This window comes from Oryctolagus cuniculus, chromosome 9 (assembly GCF_964237555.1).
Source record: "Oryctolagus cuniculus chromosome 9, mOryCun1.1, whole genome shotgun sequence".
Taxonomy (NCBI): Eukaryota; Metazoa; Chordata; class Mammalia; order Lagomorpha; family Leporidae; genus Oryctolagus; species Oryctolagus cuniculus.
In genome coordinates, this window is record NC_091440.1 from 11,559,701 (window position 1) to 11,583,480 (window position 23,780).

Below are 23,780 nucleotides of genomic sequence, written 5' to 3' on the forward strand. Positions count from 1 at the left end.
AAATAAACTAAGAATTATATGCTTTAAAGGGTGAAGTTTATGGTATGTGAATTATCTTTCTCATACTTTAGTTAAATATCCATATCTACTTATATCTATCCACAAATATGTGTGTATGAGTGTGCATATTTTGATGTGTTACTTTTAAAAGTCTTTTTAAAAAATATTTACGCACTTCCCTCATTCGTTAATCCTTTCCATTCCTCAGTTATAAGGTTTATTGAATATGCTTTCAAGCAGTATACACAAAAACATATCTACATTTCTATATTTCAAATGAAATCTCACCGTATATTCTACTTGCTATATATGTTTATCAAAATGTAAGGTATTTATCTGTTCTACATTTTAAAATATTTGACTATGTATTAATATAAATTGATGTCCTCATTCCGAAAAAAATCTCAAAATGTGCATCAGGTCATCAAATTTCAATAATCATTTATGATGCTTTTTTTAAGTTGTGCTTTGCAAAGTCTGGATAAACACCTTCAAGCGACTTGTTTCAGCATAGTAGAAAACCATTGCTTTGTAGTCACCAAACTCTAAGAAGATTCATGAGAGAGATTTGGGGTCAGAAATGAATCCTTGAAACTCAAAGAACAAGAGTTTCTGTTCTCAGTGGTCTAGCTTCTGCCATGGGCTCTCCTTGGGCCTGAGAGAAACATGGTCTAAGAGACTTTGCCCAGCCCACCTAGATCAGTGTTTAAAGGGTGTTAAAAACAAAAGAAAAGCACTGAGAATACCTATTTATTCCCTTTCTCCCCTTTTTGGTGTTATTTTTTATTCAAATCCCCCCCCAATCTGTTTAAAACCAGAAAATACAGCACCAACATACAGAACCACTTAGGGGGAAATGATCAGCTGTTTTAGTAGTGATGTCAAACAATAGTGAGGACAGCTGCAGAACTGAGACCAAGAACCGAACTGGATTTTCAGGCTCCTGCTAGATCAGGTGAAGGTGAGGGAATGAGAAGGACCCGGACATTGCCTGAATGACCTGGGGAAAGGGCTGGTCACCTGCTGAGATCACAGGAGGGACAGGTTTGGAAATAGAAGTTGGAGTTTAAGTTGAATCATCGCATACTTGAAACTCCCGCTAGATGTCAAGGACACGTCTTGTGGAGGTGGAGCTGGAACTATCATGTTGGAATCATCATCAGTACGTGGGTGGAATTTGAGGGTATTAGGATTGCTGAGATCAACCAGTTATGTTGAAGAAAAATATCTGAGAATCAGGCTCTGGACCTCTGCAGATGCAGAGATTGGAGAATTGAGGAGACACCAGGAAAAGAGGCTGGCAGAGGCCTCGGGGGCTCTCCTGCGATGCTCTGGCCCTTGTTCTCGGCTCTTAGAGGTGTGTTCTCTGGTAACATCCCTGTGGCAACTCCCTTCTGCATACTGTCTCTTCTGGCTTTCACTTCTGCACCCTGGCTCTCACCCTGTGCTTTGCACTCACGTACTCAAGAGATACGAGTCAGATTAGAAACAGGGAGACACTAAGCTAGACTTGTAGACTGTTTGCTGAATGTTGGGTGAGAATCACTGCAGTCTCTTTATTCAATACATTTTCTTTCCACTGAACTTGTGTTCATTCAGAGGTTTGCTTCCTCGAAACATCAAGGTGCGAGTAACTGTGACGTCATAATATCCCTTTCATCCCTACTCAACTGCGTGACCAGTCTCCATCCATTCATTCACCTCCAAACCCTACTGGTAACAATGCGATTTTTCCCTGTAGCCTCCACGTTCATTAGAGATGGTTTTGATTATAATTCTCCCCTGTTGAGATAGAGTACCTTGTTCCAGATCATCTCATATTCAAACTGGACCATTCTAGGTTAACTGCTCAGCCCTTGTTCAATTAGCATCATTAGCAGGGATGGTTGATCTCAACAAGTGTTCAGTATGTGATTATGTCATTAGTCATAAAAAGGAAAAGCATTTAATGAAGTTGTTTACCACTGTTTATATCTGTAGGTGTGGACTTGAGAGATAAAAATAGAAAAATCACAGGCTCTCCTTTCCTAAAATCTAAGAAAATGAATAGAACAATGATCAGCTTTGAAACATTACACCAGCATAACTCCATTTAGGAAAAGCTACAGTTTCACATGGTTTTCTTTGAATCGTAGCTACTAGTACAGCAAGGGCAGGGAACAAGGGAGGGAGGGAGGAGGAATGTGAAAGAACAGTGCCTCAGGCTCATCCCATAGGCCTGTATTGTGCAAGAAGTTAAGAAATAAAGTTGGAAAAGCAAATCCTGTAGTGTATGCTCATGCCCCTCAGTGTGGGAAGATTGCAACAAGGGAGTGTGCAGAACTCTGGAAAAAAGACAAGAATGTCTGAGTGTCCAAGCCACTTGCTCCAGAGGCAAGATACATTGCCAGCTCTTCAACATGTTCATTTTCCAAAGCTAAGGAGAAAGCTTAAGCACGGAGGCCAGATTTTATAATTTCTTAGAAGTTAATCTCTCATACAATAAACAACGGCACATCATGAAATTAGGAAAAGAGAGAAACAGAAACCTCCAGGGCAGGAGCCCCAGGACAGAGAAGAATGAGGAGATCTCTGGGAGCTGTGCTGTGTCCCCTCACAGGACTCGGGAACCAAGAGTATCCTGTTGGTGCCCCGCCTGGAGCCTGTGGAACGACAGTGATGGCTTACAAGAGGCCTGGGAGTGACTGGCTCTGGCTGCAGTAGAGGTTCCAGAATGGCTCAGATATCCAAAGCCTGATAGTTCAAGCTTGATTGCCCGTCAAGTTGGCTGGCACTTTGGCCCCTGCACACCACCCCTGCTCATGCAGAGAGAGCCAAGTACGGAGGAGAACCCAGCTGACAGATAGCAACAAGCCTGTGGTCACCAGGCTGAGCCTCTGGGAGCCTAGGAGATCGAAGCAAGAAGGTCAGGAAATGGAATTACAGCTATAGCACGGGCCCAGGAAGCAGGAGTCCCTGTTAGAACAAGGAGAGAGGCACTGCAAGGGAACTATCTATGATGGGAAGAATCTAATGGTTTCTGGGCAATTGAAGGGTTCAGGAAGAGCCTCAGTGTCAATAGTAATTGGATTGATTCTGTACAATAGGCAAAATGTGTGATCTGGAAGCTCTCTCAGGAAGATGGAAGAAAGAATATCTTTTCACAGTGAGACATATAAAAAATAATCAGAAAATCCCAAAAAATAAAATCAAAAGTTGTATAAGAAAGCTAAGATTCAAATAATGCAAACCAAACTGGGCCCATTTCGGGACTCTGAAAGAAGGGAATCCATTTATCCTTGAATATTTCCCTTCTCTAAATGTGTATGTCCTCATATCGGAGGTCAGAGGAGGAAGTATTATTTTGAAACATGACCTTGCTCAACTGTGAGTAGTATTGTCATAGAAATCTTCCTGTGTATTGATTATCAACTTGCTGAGATGGATGGAAAGCCTAATTATGGAAAACCAGGGTGTAAGTATTGTCAGACTTGAGATGTAAATGTACACGTGGAGGGTGGAAAGTGAAAGTGGACAGGAGGGAACAGGATGGGCGGAAGTGCTAATACCTTCACCATCCACAGTGAGGCATCAGCCCTTCTAGTGCATTGCAGTAAGAAACAGATTTGTATATACAATTTGGGAGTGGTCAAGATAAGCAGGGGGCGGGGGGGGGGGAGTGATGTTATGCCTGAATTAAATCTTCATATATCAGAGCAGAAGTCCACATCTAAGGAGAAAATCTAGAAATACCCAGTAGGGCTATGGATGGAACCACTACAAGTGAAGCACAAAAAAAGTGGTGGCCACAAGAAAGTAAAACCAGCATACTTAGGCCTAAGACAGTTGGTAAGGGTTCTTTACTACTTAATGTTTCAACTGTATCATAACAACTTAAGATTAAGACTTTGAAAAATAATAACATTGATCATAACAAGAGATGTGCACAACTATATAACAATTCTTTGTTTAGACTCATGAAGTTGTAGATGGGGATGGATATTTGGCCTAGTGGTTAGGACACTGGTGAAGAGGTCACTTAATTAGGGTTTGTAGCCCTTGCGTATATTCCCACTGAATAGTTCTTTTTACTTGGTGAACTCTTTAGCTAGTGGGTTATTAAAGCTTTGACTATCATGTTAATTTAAAATGTTGTCGTAACAGCTGGGAAGAAAAAGGCAGAGGGAGAGAAAGAGGAAGGAATGCAGGGAGTAAGAAAGGGAAACGTTAGTCTTAGAATAGTATCTTCAAGCTACAATGAATCTGTTCTCTTTGTGTTGATAGCAGATTAACATGAGAATCCTATATGGGGGTACCTGGGTTGGCTATCCAGCCCTGACTCCTGACTACAGCTTCCTGTTAATACAGACCCTAGCAGGTGACAGTGATAGCTCAAGTCATTGGATTCCACCTCAATGGGAGGATGAATTGAGTTGCTGTCTGCTGATTCCAGCCCCGTCTAGATAGCTGTTGTGGGCATTTAGGGAGTGAACCAGTATATGGGAACACGCTCTCTTTCTTACACTTGCTTGTGTGTGCTCCCTCCCATGCCCCACTCTGCCCACCCCCTGCAGTAAAACAAGTTATTTAAGCAAAATAAAAGAATTTTACCACACAGAAATTTAAATTTTATTTTGAAAACATATCATAAATGGGTAGGGAAAACTATGTTAAACATATACTACAGATAAGATATTGGTGTTCCTAGTTTATAAAAAGTTGGTTGAAACCATAAGGAAAAAGAAGATCGACAGGGTAGGATAACAAGATACTACATGAAGAGGTGGTACAGAGAAAAGAAATAGCCTGTGCTGGGCCTTTGTTCACCACAGCCCACTCCAGTGCTGAAAACCTGCTCATCTTTATTGCAAAAAGTCAATTGCCAAGCATTTTCCCAAAGTTGTTCTTGACACCCAAGAGGAACAAACTGGTCCTTCCAAGTACCTCCTGGGTAACTCACCAATGCACCATGCTTTTTTTTCTTCAATGCACCATGCTTTTCTTTTTTTTAGAGCTGGCCATGTACATCTTTTCCTGTCCTTCCTGATAATAAATTTCTTTACTGATCTCAATACCAACACATCAAACTTGTAGTAGATTTTAATAATGCTTGTTTGGATAAAGCTGAGCAGGTTCCTCAAGGAAAACAGATCTAATACACAATACTTGTATAAGTCAGTAAGAGTACTTGATTCACAATCTCAAATGTTAATTGAATTTAAATTTCTGGATAATATTGCAACAAAACCTAAGCACCCTTCAAGCAAGAGACAAATTAATTTTTAGTTTCCAATAAAAGTATTTAATGGCACTGCCTCTTGTTGATTTATTCATGTAAGCAGCTATAAACACACAAATCCCATCGTAATACAAAGCTTTGCTCTAAAATATAATTCACAGCATCTAAAATATGAGCTTTCAGGTGGTTGGACTGTGTGGAAATTTGATTTTTTTTTCCTTCTCAGATTCTGAAGAGTAGACGCTAACACATTTTCTTGTCCACACTGCTTATCTCACAGCAACAGATTGGCATCCCATAGCTCCTCAGTTCTGAGCATTTAATGAACACAAAATAGCTGAGTATTCATGAAAGGTAATACAGTGAATGCAAACAAATCAATTTGGTTTGGACTCAAGACAGCTGAAAGGTACACCTGAGTTTTTGGTCTCTAAGTACTAAGAATGTTGGGCTGAATCACCTGCTTTTCTGTCACTTTTGGGGAAAGAAAGCCATGTCCAATCACATTCTGTTGAGTTTACAGTGGTGGATATTTTGACTCTTCACCTGTTACAGTTGAATCTTTAGGATGTATAAGCCATGCTTTTGCACTGGTGACATATTTGTCAAAATAACAGCAATGTGATATTCTTGTGTGTGAATCACTTTATTTTTTTTAAAGATTCATTTATTTGAATCTGATGATTCAGTCCCCAAATGACTATAACAGCCTTGAAGCCAGGAGCTTGTTCCAAGTCTCCTATGTGGGTTTAGGGGCCAAGCACTTGAGCCGTCTTCTGCTGCTTACCCAGGCACATCAGCAGGGAGCTGGATCAGAAGTGGAGCAGCTGGGACTTCAGTCATTGCCCATATGGGATGCCGGCACTTCAGGTCAAGGCTTTAACCTGCTGCACCACAGTGCCGGCCCAGTGAATCACTTTTAGAACTTGGGTTCCTTGCCTTTGGATGTGATAAATATTCAAGAGAAAACAGAAACAGGGGACAAGTAATTCCCTCCATGATGAATTCTGGCATACCTAGGCTATTATATGATGTGTTAAAAAAATTCTCTCAAGCATTTATAGAATGTTTCTGGTGAGTTGCCTTCGTTTTAGGCACCCTGGCAAGGAGATTATTGTACTGCTATTGGTGACAAAGCAGTCAAGTATCAGAAATAGCGTGTTTCATCCTTTTATGAACAAAGCATTCTCAAGGATAGTGAGGTTATGGAAGATTAACTCCAGGAGAAGTGAAGTGCTTCACACATGGACAAAGTTTAAGTGGCAAAACATATCTGCTAGTTCAAGATTCCCATAATAATAAATTGCTCCCTTAGTCTCATGGGACCACTATGTTCTGAGCAGTGGGAGCTGTACTTCTAAAAAAGTTAATTGTCCTTGAAAAAGTCAAGATGCTAAGAGATTGCTTTGTGACTAGGCCTAGGAAGTGGAAAATCCAAGACTTCACTGAACACAGGATGCTACCACTTGGAAAGTACTTGTTTTAGAGCCAGAGTGCCAGGGTGCTATTTCTGTTGGAGGCACAAACTGATGGAGTGACTTTGGGCTAATCACTTATCTTGAGCCTCATTTTCTTATCTTCAAAAAGAAAGAATCCTGATTAGCTTATCTTCAGGACCCCATTTGGCTCTAAGATCCTATCAGTGTCGCAGGGCTTTTATCTTGAGCTCAGTCCACCTTTCTATTAACCTGGACTTTATTTTCTTGGAATCTCAATACCTGTTCATTCAATTTATGATTTCAATGCACTGAAGATGAAAGACTTTTAAAAGAGTCACTAGGCTCCAAATGTCAACTTACTCTGGACATTGTGGTAGAGTATCACTAAGAAGCAACTATTGGCCACGGATATTCACAGGATACATGAGTCAGGGACAGACATATAGTCATATATGTAACTAGAACAACATGTAAACAGGGGACTACAGAGAGCAGGAGCTCTTTAGCTTCACTTCTGTTGGAATGCTCTACTTTTTTTAGTTCTTGGCTTCTTCCCTGCTCTTGACTCTGTGCCTTGAAAACTTTTTAGAAATCATGAAAAAATGTGTTTGTACTAAGTTGCTGTGCATGGCAATATCATTTAGAGATAATTCTTTTTTATTTAAAGAGTCACATGTTTTTAATATGATAACTGAAATAATTTGGTAGGTATGTACTGCAAAAATATTAAGACTGTTATTCTCTTATATGCTTTAGATAATCAAATGTATCTGATTATAGAAATTTATTTCTCTTAGTTGCACTAGCAAAAAATAAAAAGTTATCTTAGAAATATTAACTGTAGGCTTGTTGGAAGGATAAAAACTGGAAGGCAAATGAAGATTCTAAGTATTTCTGTTTTTTTTTTTTTTTTCTAATTTGCTCAGCAGTATTTACCAGAAGTCTGATATTAATTCAGGGTGATTATTTTAGTGTTCCACACCAAATAGTTATATATAACACTTTAATTTTTTTTTAAGATTTATTTTATTTTATTTGAAAGAGTTACAGAGAGAGGTAGAGACAGAGAGAGGTCTTCCATCCGCTGGTTTGCTCCCCAGATGGCCACAATGGCCGGAGCTGCACCGTACTGAAGCCAGGAGCTTCTTCCAGGTCTCCCACATGGGTGCAGGGGCCCAAGGACTTGGACCATCTTCTACTGCTTTCCCAGGCCATAGCAGAGAGCTGGATTGCAAGAGGAGCAGCTGGGACTAGAACCGGCGCCCATATGGGATGCCAGCGCTTCAGGACAGGGTGTTAACCTACTGGGCCGTAGTGCCAGCCCTTAGATATAACACTTTTAAGATGTTTGTTCTCCACTCTTTCCCATCTGTTGACTCAATACTGATCTCTGATCACTCATGTGACAGTAATTTTGAGGTCAGTCCTCAAACACCATAAACTAATTTTAAATTGAATGCAAGCCTAAAGCTGTTTTTTTCCATTTTCTTCCTCCGTAGGCATTTATGTCCATGTTCCAGATCCTCACCCAGGAAGGATGGGTGGATGTAATGGACCAGACACTAAACGCTGTGGGGCACATGTGGGCACCTGTGGTTGCCATCTATTTCATTCTCTATCATCTCTTTGCCACACTGGTGAGTTCAGCATTTCTTTTCAATTATATCTTGAAATTCAGAATGAGATACACATCAACAGGTATTTGGCCAAGTGTCAATTTTCAAATGAGAGCCAAGGGCAAATGCAGCACAGTCTGGTTGGATAAAACCTCTTAAATTCCAACTTTCTACAAATCAAGTTAACTAGATTTCAGATTTACTCAGTTAAACTTGCCTCTGCCAGGTACAGGTGTTGCAGGAAAAGACACAACAAAATGAGATTCCCACAATCACATACCAATTTAACTATCCCAAAGCATGCATGCTTAGATGATCGAAGGATCAAAGCAGAACTATTTTATCATTTTTTATCATGTAGAGATGTTCTCTGCAATTTCGCCATATCCTCTTCACAACTGTAATTAAACTGAAGACAGAAGCTGGAGACCTCAAGGTACAGTGAGTTAATTAAAAATCAGCACAGTGTTTTTGTGCAATGTGTGACTGCAGAAGCACACGGGAGAAAACGAAACATCGCCACTTTACTGTAAAAGCACAAGGGAACAAAAGACTGAAATCTAGGAAGATGAACTTCTGTCACACAAGCAGATTTTTGCTAAAAACCAGAAAGTTGTGGAGAAGGGATATAACTCTGATTTTTCTAATACCAGATGTACATCTCCAAATAATGGATGTACTCACATGGACTCTAATATTATGTTAGAAGTTACAAGTACCCAAATATTGCCCTTTTCAGGAACACATGAATTAGAAACAGCTAAATATGTAATAAATTCCATTTGTTGACTGACAAACTGTCCTACAATTTTATTCCTAATCCTTAGAACAACCAAGTTAGGTAGTATTCCCAAATAACAGATGATACAACTGAGAATCCAGGAGTGTAGTTATCTGCCTGATGTCCACCAAGTGTAAGTGTGAGAGCCAGAATGTTCCCACATCTCTCTGGTCTCAAAAACTGTAATCTTGCAACTATCTACTGCTTTCCTAGATAAGGGAGCTTAGAATTGTCCATGAAAATGTCTCTGTCAGGTCAAACCAGTAAGAGTCACTAAAATAAAACAAGTGACATAGTATGTCTTCAGGCCCCTCAGCTCTGGATTTCTATGAATTAAATGAGTGCATGAGAAACTAGATGTGCTAACTTAGAAGTTGCATCTGATGTTGACAGTGGTTTTCAAAACTCAGATGTGCCCATCAAAAACCTCATGAGGATAGGTTGTTAAGTGGTGGAAAGTTGTGGGTTCAAACAGTAGAAATAGTTATGGCATTTTTCCCACGCCATAACTTTTTCAAATATTCACAAAAGAGAAAAAAATTGGGGCAGTGGGAATGGAGATCTGGATTCCAGGGTCGATCGGGTTTGCACTGCCATTGCTTGTACAAAACTCAGCCCTGGGATCTGTGCCTCCTCTCAGCCAGGACCTTTAGGACTGTGTCAATCATTCATTCACTTACCCTTTCCTTCCTTCATTCCTGAATTCAGCTAGTGTGCATTAAACCTACTGTGTGTTCAAGTCACTCTGACACTAAAACAGCTTAGAGACTATTGAAGGCCTAAATGCAGGGTAGATTTGACTGAAATCATCCATATAAATGAATAATCATTCTAATTGTTTTCTAGTAATTAATCTAATTTTTCCTATTAAAACTGTGTAATTATTCTCTTTGTTGCAGGCTTTTCATACTTAGTTGTAGATTTGATTCTTAAGTCAGAGTCACAAAATATAAAATCTGGAAGAAAAACTAGCCTAGTAAATCTCTAAGTAAAATAACATTTTTTGAACTGAAATTCATTCTAAGATCATTCATATACTGAAATACAGTATTAAACCTGGTGGGTAATCTTCCTGGACAGTCTAAACCTGCTTTATAGGCCAAAAGCATGGCTTTGATTATGGAATATCTAAGTACATCCAAGGACTCCTGGGGTCCACCTGAAGCTTTCAGAATCCAGGGAGCACAACTGGCATACCCGCTCTATTGTCACCTCTTTGTCCTGCTAATCTAAGTATTTACACAAACTACCTATCAAAATTCTTTCCATTGTGATTCTCAGATATAATAATAAATTAAAACTAAAAACTGAAATCATTTGCTATTTCCTTCAGTTTTTAATCTGTTAATAAGAATTTAAAAGTCTACATATCAGAACAATTTGTATGGTGCAAAGATAGGAATTAAGTCCAGAAATGTAGACTTCAATTCTAGCTCTACTTGTTACTAGAATCATGAGTTTGGAAGAATTGCATAACTTCCCTCACCCCTATGTTTTGTTATATCTGAAAGTAGCCATAGCAGTGCCCAACACACCTAGTTTCCAAGATTGGCGTGTACTTGGGTCTTAATGGTGTGTTTTTGAGGATGTTTTTGCCAGGGTTATAAGAGGATAATCTTAACTATCACCAAAACTGAGCTCCTTTAAGTTTAAATAAGATGGTGTGTGTGTTTAAAGCTATAACGATATATTGTTACATTGATTTATGTATTTTTAATTTATGTAAGTCAGGTATCATAGATCAAGGGCATCACATTGGCCCTTAGCTGAACCAATTCTGTCTCTCTCTTCCTTCCTTCAACCCCTTCACCCAAGCAACAACCATGACAAATTTAGTATGAATCCCTCTTCCAGTTCTTGCATTATAGTTCACTAGATTTAACATGCTCCAATGATAAGAAGACTTGTTTTGTGTAACACTAAGGGCAAAATACAAACTCTACACATAGATAATACAAGTGCATTCCTACTTCAGAGTTGTTGAAACATAAAAGTGTATCTTAAAAATCAATGAGTCTCTGCAGAGACTTCCCACACGTACATGTATTATGAAAAATAAATAGCATTTAAATTTAAGGTTGTCATCCACAAATTTTGACTATCAACATTAGTACTTTCAGTCTGGGAAGCACTGCCCCAGAGCACTTCTGGCCATTTCTGGGGCCGTTTTCTGGCTTATGGATAACTTCTCTCCTTGTAAATCCAAACTGCATGCCAAAGCCAAGTGATATTTATTCATATGTTTCCCTCCTTACAAATCGATAGCAGCAGCAATTTTCAGAATATGTGATGTCAAACTCTCCATATAGTCTGCAGAGTTCACCAAATATTGTTATTTATATCTTACTATCATAATACGTATGAAGCTAACTGGGTCAGTAGTACATACTCACATGATAGCACACTGACTGATTATGCCATATTTATTACTTCCCTTCCTGTTGAGTATTTAGATTATGTTCCAATGTTTTAATCCTTGATGCCGCAATACATTTAGCTATTGTGCCCACTCATGTGAGAATTTCTTTATGTATTTATTTAATGAAAAGAGCAATAGAGAAAGAGGGTTCTTCCATCTGCTGGTTCACTCCCCAGATGGCTGCAACAGGCAGGACTGGGCCAAAGCCAGGAGCCAGTCACTCCATCTGCATCTCCCACGTGGGAAGTGCTTGAGCTATCTTCCACTGCCTTCCCAGGTACATTAGCAGGAATCTGGGATTCGAACCCTCACTCTAGTATGAGATGCCCGATTCACAAGAAGCACCTAACTCACCGTGCCACAGTGCCAGTCTCTGCTCTTGTGAGTGTCTTGAGCTTCTGGATCAGAAAGGATACTTCCTGGTCCCGGATGCCACCCAAATTGCTGTGTGCCAGGTGTCTGCAAACTTAGATACAAAATCTGACCTGTCCCTGTGTTACTGCAGCCTGTGATCTATGCATGGTTGGTACATCTTACATTTTTTTCCTTTTAACTGATGCATAAAAATTGCAGGTATTTGTGGTGTACCAGGTGGTACTTCAGTACAGGTGTAAATTGCATCATGCTCAAACCAAGGTCAGCATATCTATCTCCTCAAGTGTTTCTCACTTCTTTGTGGTGAAAACATCTGAAATCTTCCAGGTTTTATTAAATATACAGTAAACGTACAGTATCGTTATCTCTTCAGGAGAGCAGTGGATGCAGAACATGCTGCTGCTGCTGCTCCTTGACTGTAACTTGGTACCCACTGACCAACCTCCCCCACCCCATTTATGCACTTTAGATGGTTGTGGAAGAAACTGCTCATACAGTATCTGGGCTGTTGCCTTGTGGTTCCCAATGCCTAAAATATTCATTGACTTTAAGGAAAGCTTGTCTCTAGGGAAACTGTACTGCTTTATCCTGCCAGTGTAGTGGCTGAGAATCCTTGTGTTCTTACATTCCCACTTACACGTGATACTGCTTGATTTTGAAGGTGTTGGCAGCCTTCTGAGTCCGTGGTGGCAGCAATAGCCTTCTCATATTTGTTCATTCCCACAACTGTTAACCAAGGAGTGTTACAGAATCTCCAAACCTTGGGTCCACTCACCGGATGGTACAAGCTAAGCACAGACGCTAGGGGCATTTATTTGCCAAGCACAGAGCCAGGAGGCAGGCAACTAGCACTGAATCCTTAAGCTCCTGGAGAAGTTAATGAGGAGACTGGTGCTAGGGGCATGACAGGTGCATGTTCAGCTCACATGCAGGTCGCTGATTGGTCCACAGTGCTCATGGTCTCCTTTTGATTGGTCAGTGATGTTGTGTACTTTGGGGAAACATTTTGATTGATGGCAAAGTGGATCTCCATCAGCCTGCATGCTCCATGCAGGTGGTAGCTGCTTTTTGCTCAGAGCCTGGGGTTCCTGGAAAAGCCCTGGAGACAAGATGGACCATCAAGGCATTATCTAAAGAGGAGGTGACCTTGCAAGTCTTGTGATCTGGAACTCAGTGCGGCCAGTTGTTGATGTGCAAAGAAACTTTAAGGGAGGGAGGGAGGAGGGGAGACAGAGAGACCACAAGAGACTGGGGCCTGAGAAGATCCAGCATTGCAGACACCGTGTAGGGGCCAGGTTCCAGAAGTGCCTCTTCATGTGCTTGTTGGCCATTGTCTTTGTGACTTCATCATTCACACTACTTTTCTAAAAGGTAGTTTGCACTTATAAGTCCATTGGTTGGAGTGACTGATACAAATACCTAGAATTCATATTTTGGAAAATAATCCTTGTGCTTCTATATACAAGAGGTATTCCAAAAGTTTGTGGAAAGTATGCCTTATCTCTTAATTCCATTTTCTACTAACCATTAACTTTTTGAAATACCCTAGTGTTGTTTAAAATATCCTATCTTAGGCAGTAGCTTTTTTTTAAAGATCTATTTATTTGAAAGGCAGAGTTACAGAGAGGTAGAGGTAGAGGGTAGAGGGTAGAGGGTACAGGGTAGAGAGAGGTCTTCCATCTGCTTGTTTACTTCCCAGATGGCCACAATGGCCAAAGCTGTACCTATCTGAAGCCAGAGCTTCTTTTGGATCTAACACAAGGGTGCAGGGGACCAATGACTTCAGCTGTCTTCTGCTTTCTCAGGCCATAGCAGAGCGCTGGATCATAAGTGAAGCAGCTGGGACTCCAACAGGTGCCCATATGGGATGCTGGCACTGCAGGTGGCGGCTTTACCATCTGTGCCAAAGCGCCGGCCCCTTAGGCAGTGTTTTATCACTCTGATTTGTCTATGATGTTTTTTGACATTATATTTTGATTTTCCAGACTCACCTGATGTGAAATTCTAAAAATGCAGTAAAACTGCTAGAGATGGTTTATGGGCCAACATGTACATACATGCCTGATGTAGCAGGCCAGTGTTCCATACACATGATATAGCCTATGTTAACCATTAAAAATCTCAAATCCAGGGATGGGCATTGTGGTGCAGCAGGTTAAGCCACCACTTGCCTGGTTTGAGTCCCTGCTACTCCACTTCCAATCCCACTTCCTGCCAATGCATCCTGGGAGGCAGCAAATGATGGTTCAAGTGCTTGGGCCCCTGCCACCCATGGAGGAGAGCAGGATGAAGTTGTGGGCTCTTGACTTAAGCCTGGCCCAGGCATGGGTATTGCAGGCATTTGGGGAGTGAAGCCACAGAGAGAAGATATATTCTGTTAGTGTCTCTGTCTCTGTCTCTGTCTCTCTCTCTCTCCCTCTCCCTCCCTCCCTCCCTCCCTCCCTCCCTCCCTCCCTCTCCTTTTCAGGTAGATTTGCATAAATGTTTTTAAAATTTTAATCTTTAAGTCTAACTTTAGGCTTGATTTTACTGTAGGATGAAGATTTATTTAAATTGTATGTTTCTTTAAAAAACACAAAGCACTTTAGCCCATATTCGGGCGGCGGGGTCAGGAGGCAAGCCGTGATTGGTCCTCTGTCCTCACTGACCAGCAGCACCACGCTGCCTGGGGAGCCTCTGATTGAGTCTTCTCAGGGACAGGCAGGTGCCAAGCAGAAAAGAAAAAAGGAAGTTTGGCTGCAGCTTGTTCTGGAATAAAACACAGCAGGCCATTTCATCACTCCTAGGGGCACCAATTTGTCAGTCCACAAAGAAAATCAAGCTTGAGTGTATAGCAAATGCATATTCATAACCATTATCTATTGTCTCTAAAATCTCTCTGTTCTCCAGGTATGTAGTCTGTGTTTCTGTCCTGGCTTATTGCAGTTTTCAGTACTCTTGTTCAGTTCTTCTCCCCCTCCTCCGCCCCCCCCACTTTTGCCAATGATTTGGGGATAAGGACTATGGAAGATTTAACCAGCTGAGAGACTCCATGCTTTTTCTTCATGCTCTTTCTTTCATTATTGTTTCAAAGGAAAGCTCTGTGATGTGAATACTGAAAAGAGAGAAAATGTAATTAAGCGTTCATTGTGGATAGTCTTTTTGTTACCTTTGAAGTGTTGAAATTAACACAGCAATCTCCTGATTTTGCCTTGGGAGCGGGAGCTGGCTGAGAATAGTCATATTTTGCTGACAGTAATGGGCATTCCAAAGTGTAAATTAAATATGTTACAAAATTCATTTAAAAGTGCAGTTGTGTTGAAGGGATCCCATGTTACATTGCTCTGATTACACTCAACTTTTTGTTGACCCATATAAAAAATGAAATTGTTTGATGCTATAGGCTGCAAGATGGCTTAGGATAGTGGGATTACAAATGTTAAAAAAAAGAAAAAGTAAGATTGATCAGATTCCTGCTGTGCTGCATTTGTATACTTGAGAATAATTTAAAAAATAGAAATAGTTCATAGTAGCAAAAAAGATTAAAGGTGATATTTTAGTGAAGGTGAGCTTTCAACTAAAGGGCCATCCCTAAGCTATGTATATGGAAAAGAAAATAGTGAAACTAAATGTTATGAAAAGAAAATGGGAAGTTGAGATACTGTCTATGCAGTTAGAATGCAAAATAGACTATGTTGTCACAATGATAGAAACTCTCATCCAGGAAAATCCAGTAATAACAAGGCCATGCTCTTGCAAAACCAGAAGCGGTCCCTTTGAGCAGTCTGAAATGCTCTAACCCCAAAGCGGGTCTTAGGCAGAGAGAAGGCAGTCCAGTGTGTGGAGCAGATGGTTGAAGAAGTCGCTACACTTGTAAACACCACCCCTTCAGTCCTTGATTGAATTCCACCGACATTCATTCTGGAAGTATGAAGAGTATGCCTGTGGTGGCCGAGCTTATAAAATCAAAACACAGCAGATACCTAGTGAGCCCTTAGCTTGGCTGAGTCCAGGCTTTCTCAAGACAGGGGGCAAAGTGGGAGGATGAAAAGGGCAGGTGGTAGAAGAGAAGCCTCCTATAGGAGCCATGGGAACCATACACCACCCAGCACCAGGCAGGAGCCTCAGGGAACTGGGAAAGTGCCAGCCAACGGGAAGGTGAGCCTCACATCAACAATATTGCACCCATCAACGTTCAAAGAGAGAGATTTCTCAGGATACCAGAGACCTGATGGCGTGGCATTTCCCACACCAAACGCACTGGCAATGTTAGAAGTAGCTTGCAACTAACTGTGCATTGTCATCTAAGGAAGAGAGAATTGGGTGTGTGGGACACTTTGTTATTCCCCACCTCTTCATGAAATCGCTGACTGCTGATGTCTAGGTATTGATCCCAAAGTAGAGGGGTTGGGTCATTGTGGAGCTGTGTAGGGCTTGGTAGAAAGGTTGCTGTGTTGCATGTCAGCATCCTCACGTGCTCTGACCTATTGAAAGTGGTAAGTAGTCCAGGCAGGAAGAAGCAGGGTATACAAGGAAAAGGTTCTTGGAAAATGGAAGTAAAAATATATTTTGGTGCAAAAATCTTTGAAATCCACACATCATTTTCTTGCACTGTGCATGCTCCATGAACTTTTAGAAGGCCTTTGTTATACGTGAATCCCTTTTCGCAAAGTGTTGCACAAAGCGCGTATCTCCATGCTAAAAGTCTACACGTGCTTGAGCTGAGGGCAAGAGGAGAACATGAACATTTCCCCTGATACAAATAGTGAGGTAGTACATTGTGCCAGCTTTTTTTTTTTTTTTGACAGGTAGAGTTATATATATAGAGAAAGACAGAGACAGAATGAAAGGTCTTTCTTCTGTTGGTTCGCTCCCAAATGGCCACTACGGCCGGCACTGCACCAATCTGAAGCCAGGAGCCAGGTGCTTCCTCCTGGTCTCCCATGCAGGTGCAGGGCCCAAGCACTTGGGCCATCCTCCACTGCCTTCCTGGGCCACAGCAGAGAGCTGGACTGGAAGAGGAGCAGCCGGGACTAGAACTCGGTGCCCATATGGGATGCCGGCACTGCATTGTGCCATCTTATAAATTGAAATACTATGTAAATCTTAGGCAGAAATTGCTTCATTTAGGGCTGGTCCACTGTAAAAGTGAAAGTGATTCAAGTACATGAGGAAACGTGATTCAGTGTGGCAAGGCCCTGTTAAAATTGCTTGTTGTATCAAGCACATCTTTATATACACCTGTGAACCCCACACAATGGCTCTGGAAAACCTTTGGGCTCAGCACCTGTGGTGCTGACCGTAGGTTTGCATCAACTGAAAGTAAGAGGCAGACACTGGTGAGGCTCGGATGATGAATGTTACTTCAGCTTCCTGTAAGAACAGAGCAAGCAAGAGCATCCGGCAAACTGAGCGGGGGCTTTGCTTCAGACTTAGTCTTTGTCACCCACACCTAGGACATTTGGTGCTGGCCTGCTCCATAAGTCCGATCACACACAGCATTGAGTTCATAAGAAAATGATGGAACATTAGCAATGTAAATAAAATATGCTGGGGGCCAAGCTGCCAGCCTCCCTCCCTCCTGTTTCCAGAGCACAGTGGCCACTGTGACCTTCTGAGAGTCTGAGCAAAGAACCACAAAGTTCTCACCTCCTGCAGTCGGCAGAGACCTCCCGGTGGCTCCTGGACGTTTCCTGCCAGTTCTGAGACAGGAGACGGTCACTGCTCCCTCACTTTGAGTTCCAGGCCATACCTGTCACGGTGCCCTGCATGCTGGGGACATGGGACAAGAACCAACCAAACTCCATGTCCAGAAAGAGCTTTAGGAGTTGTCTCAAGCTTCGCATGCATTTTTAACTAGTTTGTTTTAAATCACTTGTCTCTGCCATCCTATTGTCATGCTGCCCTGGGGAGAGAAAGGGCCTGATAGTTCCCCAAAGTCCATATCTCCCTCACTTTCTAACGGACTGGCAGAACTCCCAAACTGCCTTGCGAGCTATGAGCTGGAATGTCCAGGGTAGGAACAACAACCCACGCCAAAGCCAAGAACATAATGAGTTGAGTGGGAGCCCCAAAAGTGTATGTCTGTGTCTTAACCCCTGTGATGTGTGACTGTGACTTTAATTGGCAAAGGGGCCTTTGCAGATGTCATTCAATGAAGGAGCATGTGATGGGCTTATCCTGGATCATTAGGGTGGACCCTAAAATTCCGTGACAAGTGTCCTGCTAAGAGATTTTGTAAAGATGGAGTCAGAGACTAGAGATGAGCAGGCCTTGGCCCAGTGCCCAGCATCGCTGCATTGCTAACAGGGCCCCTGGGGGGTGGGACTTGGCTTGTGATTGGGGTCTTTGTGGATTACAGAGGCAAGCATCTGAAACTTAAGATTTCTGTTTCCTTCTGTGTTCTTCATTGCTCATCTCTAAAAACTCAAAAAGCCACATCTGTGAGATCCCTCTGCGGGGTCTGGGGACCATCTTGTAATTTTTGGAGTGTGACGGATATCTGGAGCTGACTGGGACATAAACGCCGGAATTTAAATACAGCCGTCCCTCTGGGGAATTGGGATCGGTGTTATTATCACTGCCTCTGTAAGGCGGGACATAAATAGAGCAGGATTTTCGTTGGGTTCTTTGGTAACCTCTCAGATCTTCTCATAATTAACCTGTTTACGGCTGTTCTCATCCTTAGCCGCTAGCAGGCATGAGATCATGTGGTCTCGGGCCTGTAGCCCGGGGTCCCAGGTTGGTAAGTCCAATCCGGGTTAGGGTTGGCTCTGGGGACAGCTCGAGCTGCCTCTGGGGGTCTGTCTGGGGCCTGGCGGTGCATCTCATCTACATGTTGCTCAGTCAGAAGGGCACAGAGACCCTAACCGGACCTTCCACTCCAGCCACCGCCTTCAAGGGTTGCATGGTTCAGGACCGAGTGAGAGGAGGAGGTAGGGTTAGGGGAGGAGGTGAGGTGGGAGGGGTAGGGTGGCAGGAGGAGGCAGGGTGGGATCCAGTGGAGGGTTAGGTGGGTCAGAGAGGAGTCCAGAAATTGAGGCTCCAGAATTCCTTGGGATGGGGGTTCGGGTGGGGATCACCAGTAGGGTCAGGGTCAAGAGCGGATGAGACGAGGGAGGGAATGGCGATGGGGTGGAAGACGTACAATGAGTGTTTTCTTCTCTGGGAGAGCTGGGTAAAGGGAATCCAGCATAGAAGAGGGCGGAATGGCAGCACCTGCCCTGGCTGCCGGGGGCGGGGGGCGGGGTGGGGGCAAGACGGAGGTAACGGTGGAGTGAGCAAAGGGGCAGGTACCTGGGGTGCCGGCTTCTCAGCTGGGGGGAGAGAAGGGAGGGGTGAGGAGGTAGAAGGCTTAAGGGAGGGAGCCAAGCCTTCTTCCTCTGAGAACTTGGAGTGAGGAAAATTGACCCCAAGGAGGAAGAAAGCTTGGACATAAGAGAGTTCTGACCGCTTCCCCTTTCTCTGTAAAATGTCGCGGAGAATTTGGAAATTAAAAATGCCAACTTCTGGCCTTTTTGAGCCACTGTTTAATTTATATTGAGGCCAAATTTTAGTGCAGAGGTTAATGAGTCACTCCCGTTTTATCTCTCCCTTTAGGCCTAGCTTGTGCAAGCTTTTTAAGAGGCAGGCCAAAGGGGAGTTAGGTGAAATGTGAGAAATGTTGGAACCCATGAATTAGGCAAAATACAGCCTGAGGGAAGGGGTCCTTACACAGGCATCGCCCAGGAAAGGGTTATCCCAACCGAGAACCGAAGTTCTGAGTCCTCCTAAGGAGAGAGAGCAAGAAATCCCGAACTTAGACCAGCATCCTGGTTCTAAGTGAGGGAAACCGACCCAACACCCCAGGACCTACCGGGGGGGATGAACCAGTCACAGGCATTGCCCCAGCGTGCTGGAGGTGACAGAGGCCTCTCTTACCAGTCCAATGAGTCGAGAATGAGATCCGATGTTGTGTGCAGCAGTGAGATCTGGCAAAGGGCTCTGGCTGTTTATTCCTCGGGAAATGAGAAGTGCAAGCAGGAGTGAGGGGCATCTCTCAGGGCCACTTGGGTCAGTAGGGACAAAGGTGATTGTAGGAAAGAGAAGGTGAGGGGTGAGGGGTGGGAAGAAGAGGCAGTAAAAAGTGGAAAGAGTGGCCGGCGCCATGGCTCACTAGGCTAATCCTCCGCCTTGTGGTGCCGGCACACCGGGTTCTAGTCCCGGTCGGAGCGCCGGATTCTGTCCCAGTTGCCCCTCTTCCAGGCCAGCTCTCTGCTGTGGCCAGGGAGTGCAGTGGAGGATGGCCCAAGTGCTTGGGCCCTGCACCCCATGGGAGACCAGGATAAGTACCTGGCTCCTGCCATCGGATCAGTGCGGTGCGCCGGCCACAGCATGCCAGCCACGGCAGCCATTGGAGGGTGAACCAACGGCAAAGGAAGACCTTTCTCTCTGTCTCTCTCTCTCACTGTCCACTCTGCCTGTAAAAAAAAAAAAAAAAAAAAAAAAAAAAAAAAAGGAAGGAGTTTAGAAAAGAGTTCAGAGGAAGGGTGGGTGATCAAAACTCTTACCCAGAGAATGCGGCTGGTTTGGACAAGATGCTGATTCCTTGCTCCCCTCCTCCCATAGGGCACCATAAATGTTAGGAAAAGAGGTGCAGAATAGAGAAGAGGCAGTGTACGAATTTACAGCCAGACTGAATTTATTCAGAGAAAACAAATTCGCAGAGGTGGGTGACCAATTGCCACCATGCACATTGATGGAAAACATTGCAGAAGGCCTTGGGCCTTTTTGTATTTTAGGGGGCCAAGTGATGGGGCGTGGTCTCCCAGCTCACAAACCTAATCTAATGGAAGGTAGAGGTGAATTGCTGAAACTGGCTGGGGTCTGGGGAGCCTGGAAAAGAATGCGGGGGCGGGGGGGTATGAAGGCAATAGGGTGTGAGACCCAGTTGAGATTCAAGGGCAAGGAATGCATTCCAATGTTTATCGATCTTTTGGGCAGTGAGCAAGAATGGATGAGGCTTATGTCTTTGTTCCATCACAAACAGTCTGTAAAGGGCACTGAAATGCACTAGTAGTTGCCACATAGCTCACAACTGGCAGAGTCTGTTTGCTAACCCAGGGCTCTTTGTCTAAGCACAATGCTCTTTCCTACAACCCTACTCAGCTATGTCTGGTGAACTCAACTCTCAGCTTCCTAGAGGTGAGTGCCCAGTTATATTTGGAGTCCTAACCATGCAGTTCCTGGTACATCAATGGAGTCCAACCATTTGTCAAATTCAAGTAGGCAGGCATACAGGTCAAAATTGATTAGGTTTGTGAGCTGGGAGACCACGCCTTTGCCACGCCCCTGTGTGACCTCATCCCCCTATCTGGCCACATCTGAGTGCCCACCAGCCAATCAGGTTAATTAACCACTCCCCTTTGGAAGTGGGTTGAAAGCCTGGGACATGGTGTGTCCAGCCCCTCCTCTTCTGTTTCCTGGCCTCTTGCCAGGAGGGGGCTTGCTGTAGCCCAGTGCCTCCAGGGCACATGGCCTTTGGGCCATGCGCCCTAGGCTTCCAGGCCTGGATGCTCCACCATGTGGCTGGTTCCTGGTGCTCTGTATGAACCCCTGTTTACCTCTCTCTCAAATAAAGCTCTCACCCTTCTATGCATCGTTCTCACTAAATAAAAGCTTAAAATGTGCCATGCTGCCTCGTTTATCTGTGCCATTATTTAGAATTCTTCTCTAAATATTAGGCAAGAACCCTCTCGGGCTTATTAATATTGGAGATTTATTAATAAGCTCATGGTGAAATCGTGTGGTACCCCAAATTCTGGTAGCACATGTGGCACCCCAGATGCCACTTCTGGGAAACTTTAAAGGACCACATTTCAGTATAGATTTTAGGGGGTCATGTCTGATTTCAAAATTAATCAAATATCATAACCTCACTGTCCTTATGTAGCCTGCCAGCTGACTAGTGTTAGAGAAATAATTAAAAATGAAACCTCCTGCCAACCCATAAAGATAGAAGAGAAAGAAAACAATTTTATGGTTAAATAAGCACTAACCAGACTGCAATGTACATTGCATGAGACTTTCTAAACAGACTACAAAGAAAGAAGTCCTGCCCTGTTAGAATGACGCATCCCATACCTGTTCTCAAGTGAGCAGACGTGACAGCACCTTTTGTTAAATACAGTTCATCCTAAATTCACCAGGTAATTGCCATGGTCATCTGTGGCAGCCGATTGTCTTTATCCAAAGGAAAATAAAACTCAAACCTCCAAGACAGGTGGGTAGTTCTGAGATTGGAAATGAACCCCTAAAATCTATAGGAAATAAGCCCCTTAAAGTTCCCCAGAAGTGCCATCTGGAATGCCACATATGTTACTGGAATTTGGGGTGCCATATGCTATCACCATTTATTAATAAATCCCCAATATTAATAAGCCCGAGAGGGTTCTTGCCTAATATTTAGAGAAGAAATCTAAATACCGGCATCAATAAACGAGGCAGCATGGCACATTTTAAGCTTTTACTCAGTGAGAGAAATCATAGGAGAGTGAGAACTTTATCTAATGTCGCTCCCTTGCCTGCAAAGGAACGACACTGCTCCCAGCTGATGGGTCTTCAGTAGACTTTTATTTAAACAGGATAGAAAAAGAAACCCTTGAGCAAGGGGAGCTCCGAAAGAAAGGGGAAGCTCCCGTACCATATCACAAACAGCTTATATAGTATAACATTGCAGAAGCATGTAATGCAAGCTTAGTCCATGCTACAGTCCATGTGGCGGTGCTCCAATTGGGTGCCTGATCACGCACAGTCCATGCACTCCTTGTCCAACCATAAAGGTGATCACGTGTCTTCATCCAATCAAGCTCCTGGTCACGTAGCAGGCGACTTGGGTGCTAACAACCAGCTTCCACCTGGTGTTTTCTCAGCCTTGGTCAGTGGGAAAAGAAGTACAGGAAGCCCCAAGGCCATGGTTATTTTGACTCTAGCCTGGGGTTATGAAACGGTCCCAATATCGCAGCTCAACAGAAACCATAAACATCCACACAGCAGTAACTATTGCAAACGGTCAGCAAGCTAAGCCTTAGCATGTGGGCCCATGGCCGGCTCATGGGTCCCCACAATCTAAGAGACAGAGGTAAATCTGGGTTCATACCAAGCAGCAGGAACCAGCCACGTGGAATAGAATCTAGGGCAGGAAGCCTACGGTGGGTGGCCTGAAGGCCAGGCACTCTGGGAGCGCAGGGCTACAGCAAGCCCCCTCCTGGCAAGAGGCCAGGAAACAGAAGAGGAGGGGCTGGACACACCATGTCCCAGGCTTTCAACCCACTTCCAAAGGGGAGTGGTTAAGTAACCTGATTGGCTGGTGGGCACTTGGATGTGGCCAGGTAGGGGCATGAAGTCACACAGGGGCGTGACAAAGGTATCAGGTAGGGTGTGAGGTCACACAGGGGCCTGGTGAAGGCGTGGTCTCCCAGCTCACAAACCTGATCAATTTTAACCTATATGCCTGCCTACTTCAGTTCTACCTGTGTGTAGGTTGAGCTCTCACCTTCCCACCCAGAAGGGGAGAAAGTTTTTGCATTTCAAAGACCAAGCCCCCAGGCCCTGAAGGAAAACATTTCTGACTTGAGAAACTGCTGAAAGGCTTAGTTGGCTTTTTAAAAAGATTTAAATACATCTAATACATCTCGGAAGGAAAAAGAATTTATAATTACACATTTTCTAAAGAAAGTACTCTGAAAAAGAAGGGAAATGGTCTCTTCTTGTTTTTATATCAAGGACTTTTTTTGTTTGTTTGATTAAATGTGTGTTTGCACTTTTCCAGGAGAGAAAGAGGAAACCTGATTAAATTAGAACACAAAGCAGGATCTGCTCAAGGGCCGATGAACGGGACCAGAGGTGTAGGAAAACCCCTGATGTCCAGAGTCTCAGGTGGACAAATCGAGACTTGGGTTGAGGAAGTGTTATG

General features: G+C 43.4%; 1 protein-coding gene across 2 annotated transcripts in view; it reads left to right on the forward strand.

Annotated features, from left to right (window-relative positions):
* Positions 1-23,780, forward strand: part of NALCN (sodium leak channel, non-selective) — a 375,525-nt gene that overhangs the window by 231,423 nt on the left and 120,322 nt on the right. For both annotated transcript variants that reach the window (XM_051849987.2, XM_051849988.2), the window contains one exon: positions 8,157-8,294. In XM_051849987.2, coding sequence (XP_051705947.1) covers positions 8,157-8,294 — 138 coding nt within the window. The remainder of the gene's footprint in view (positions 1-8,156; positions 8,295-23,780) is intronic.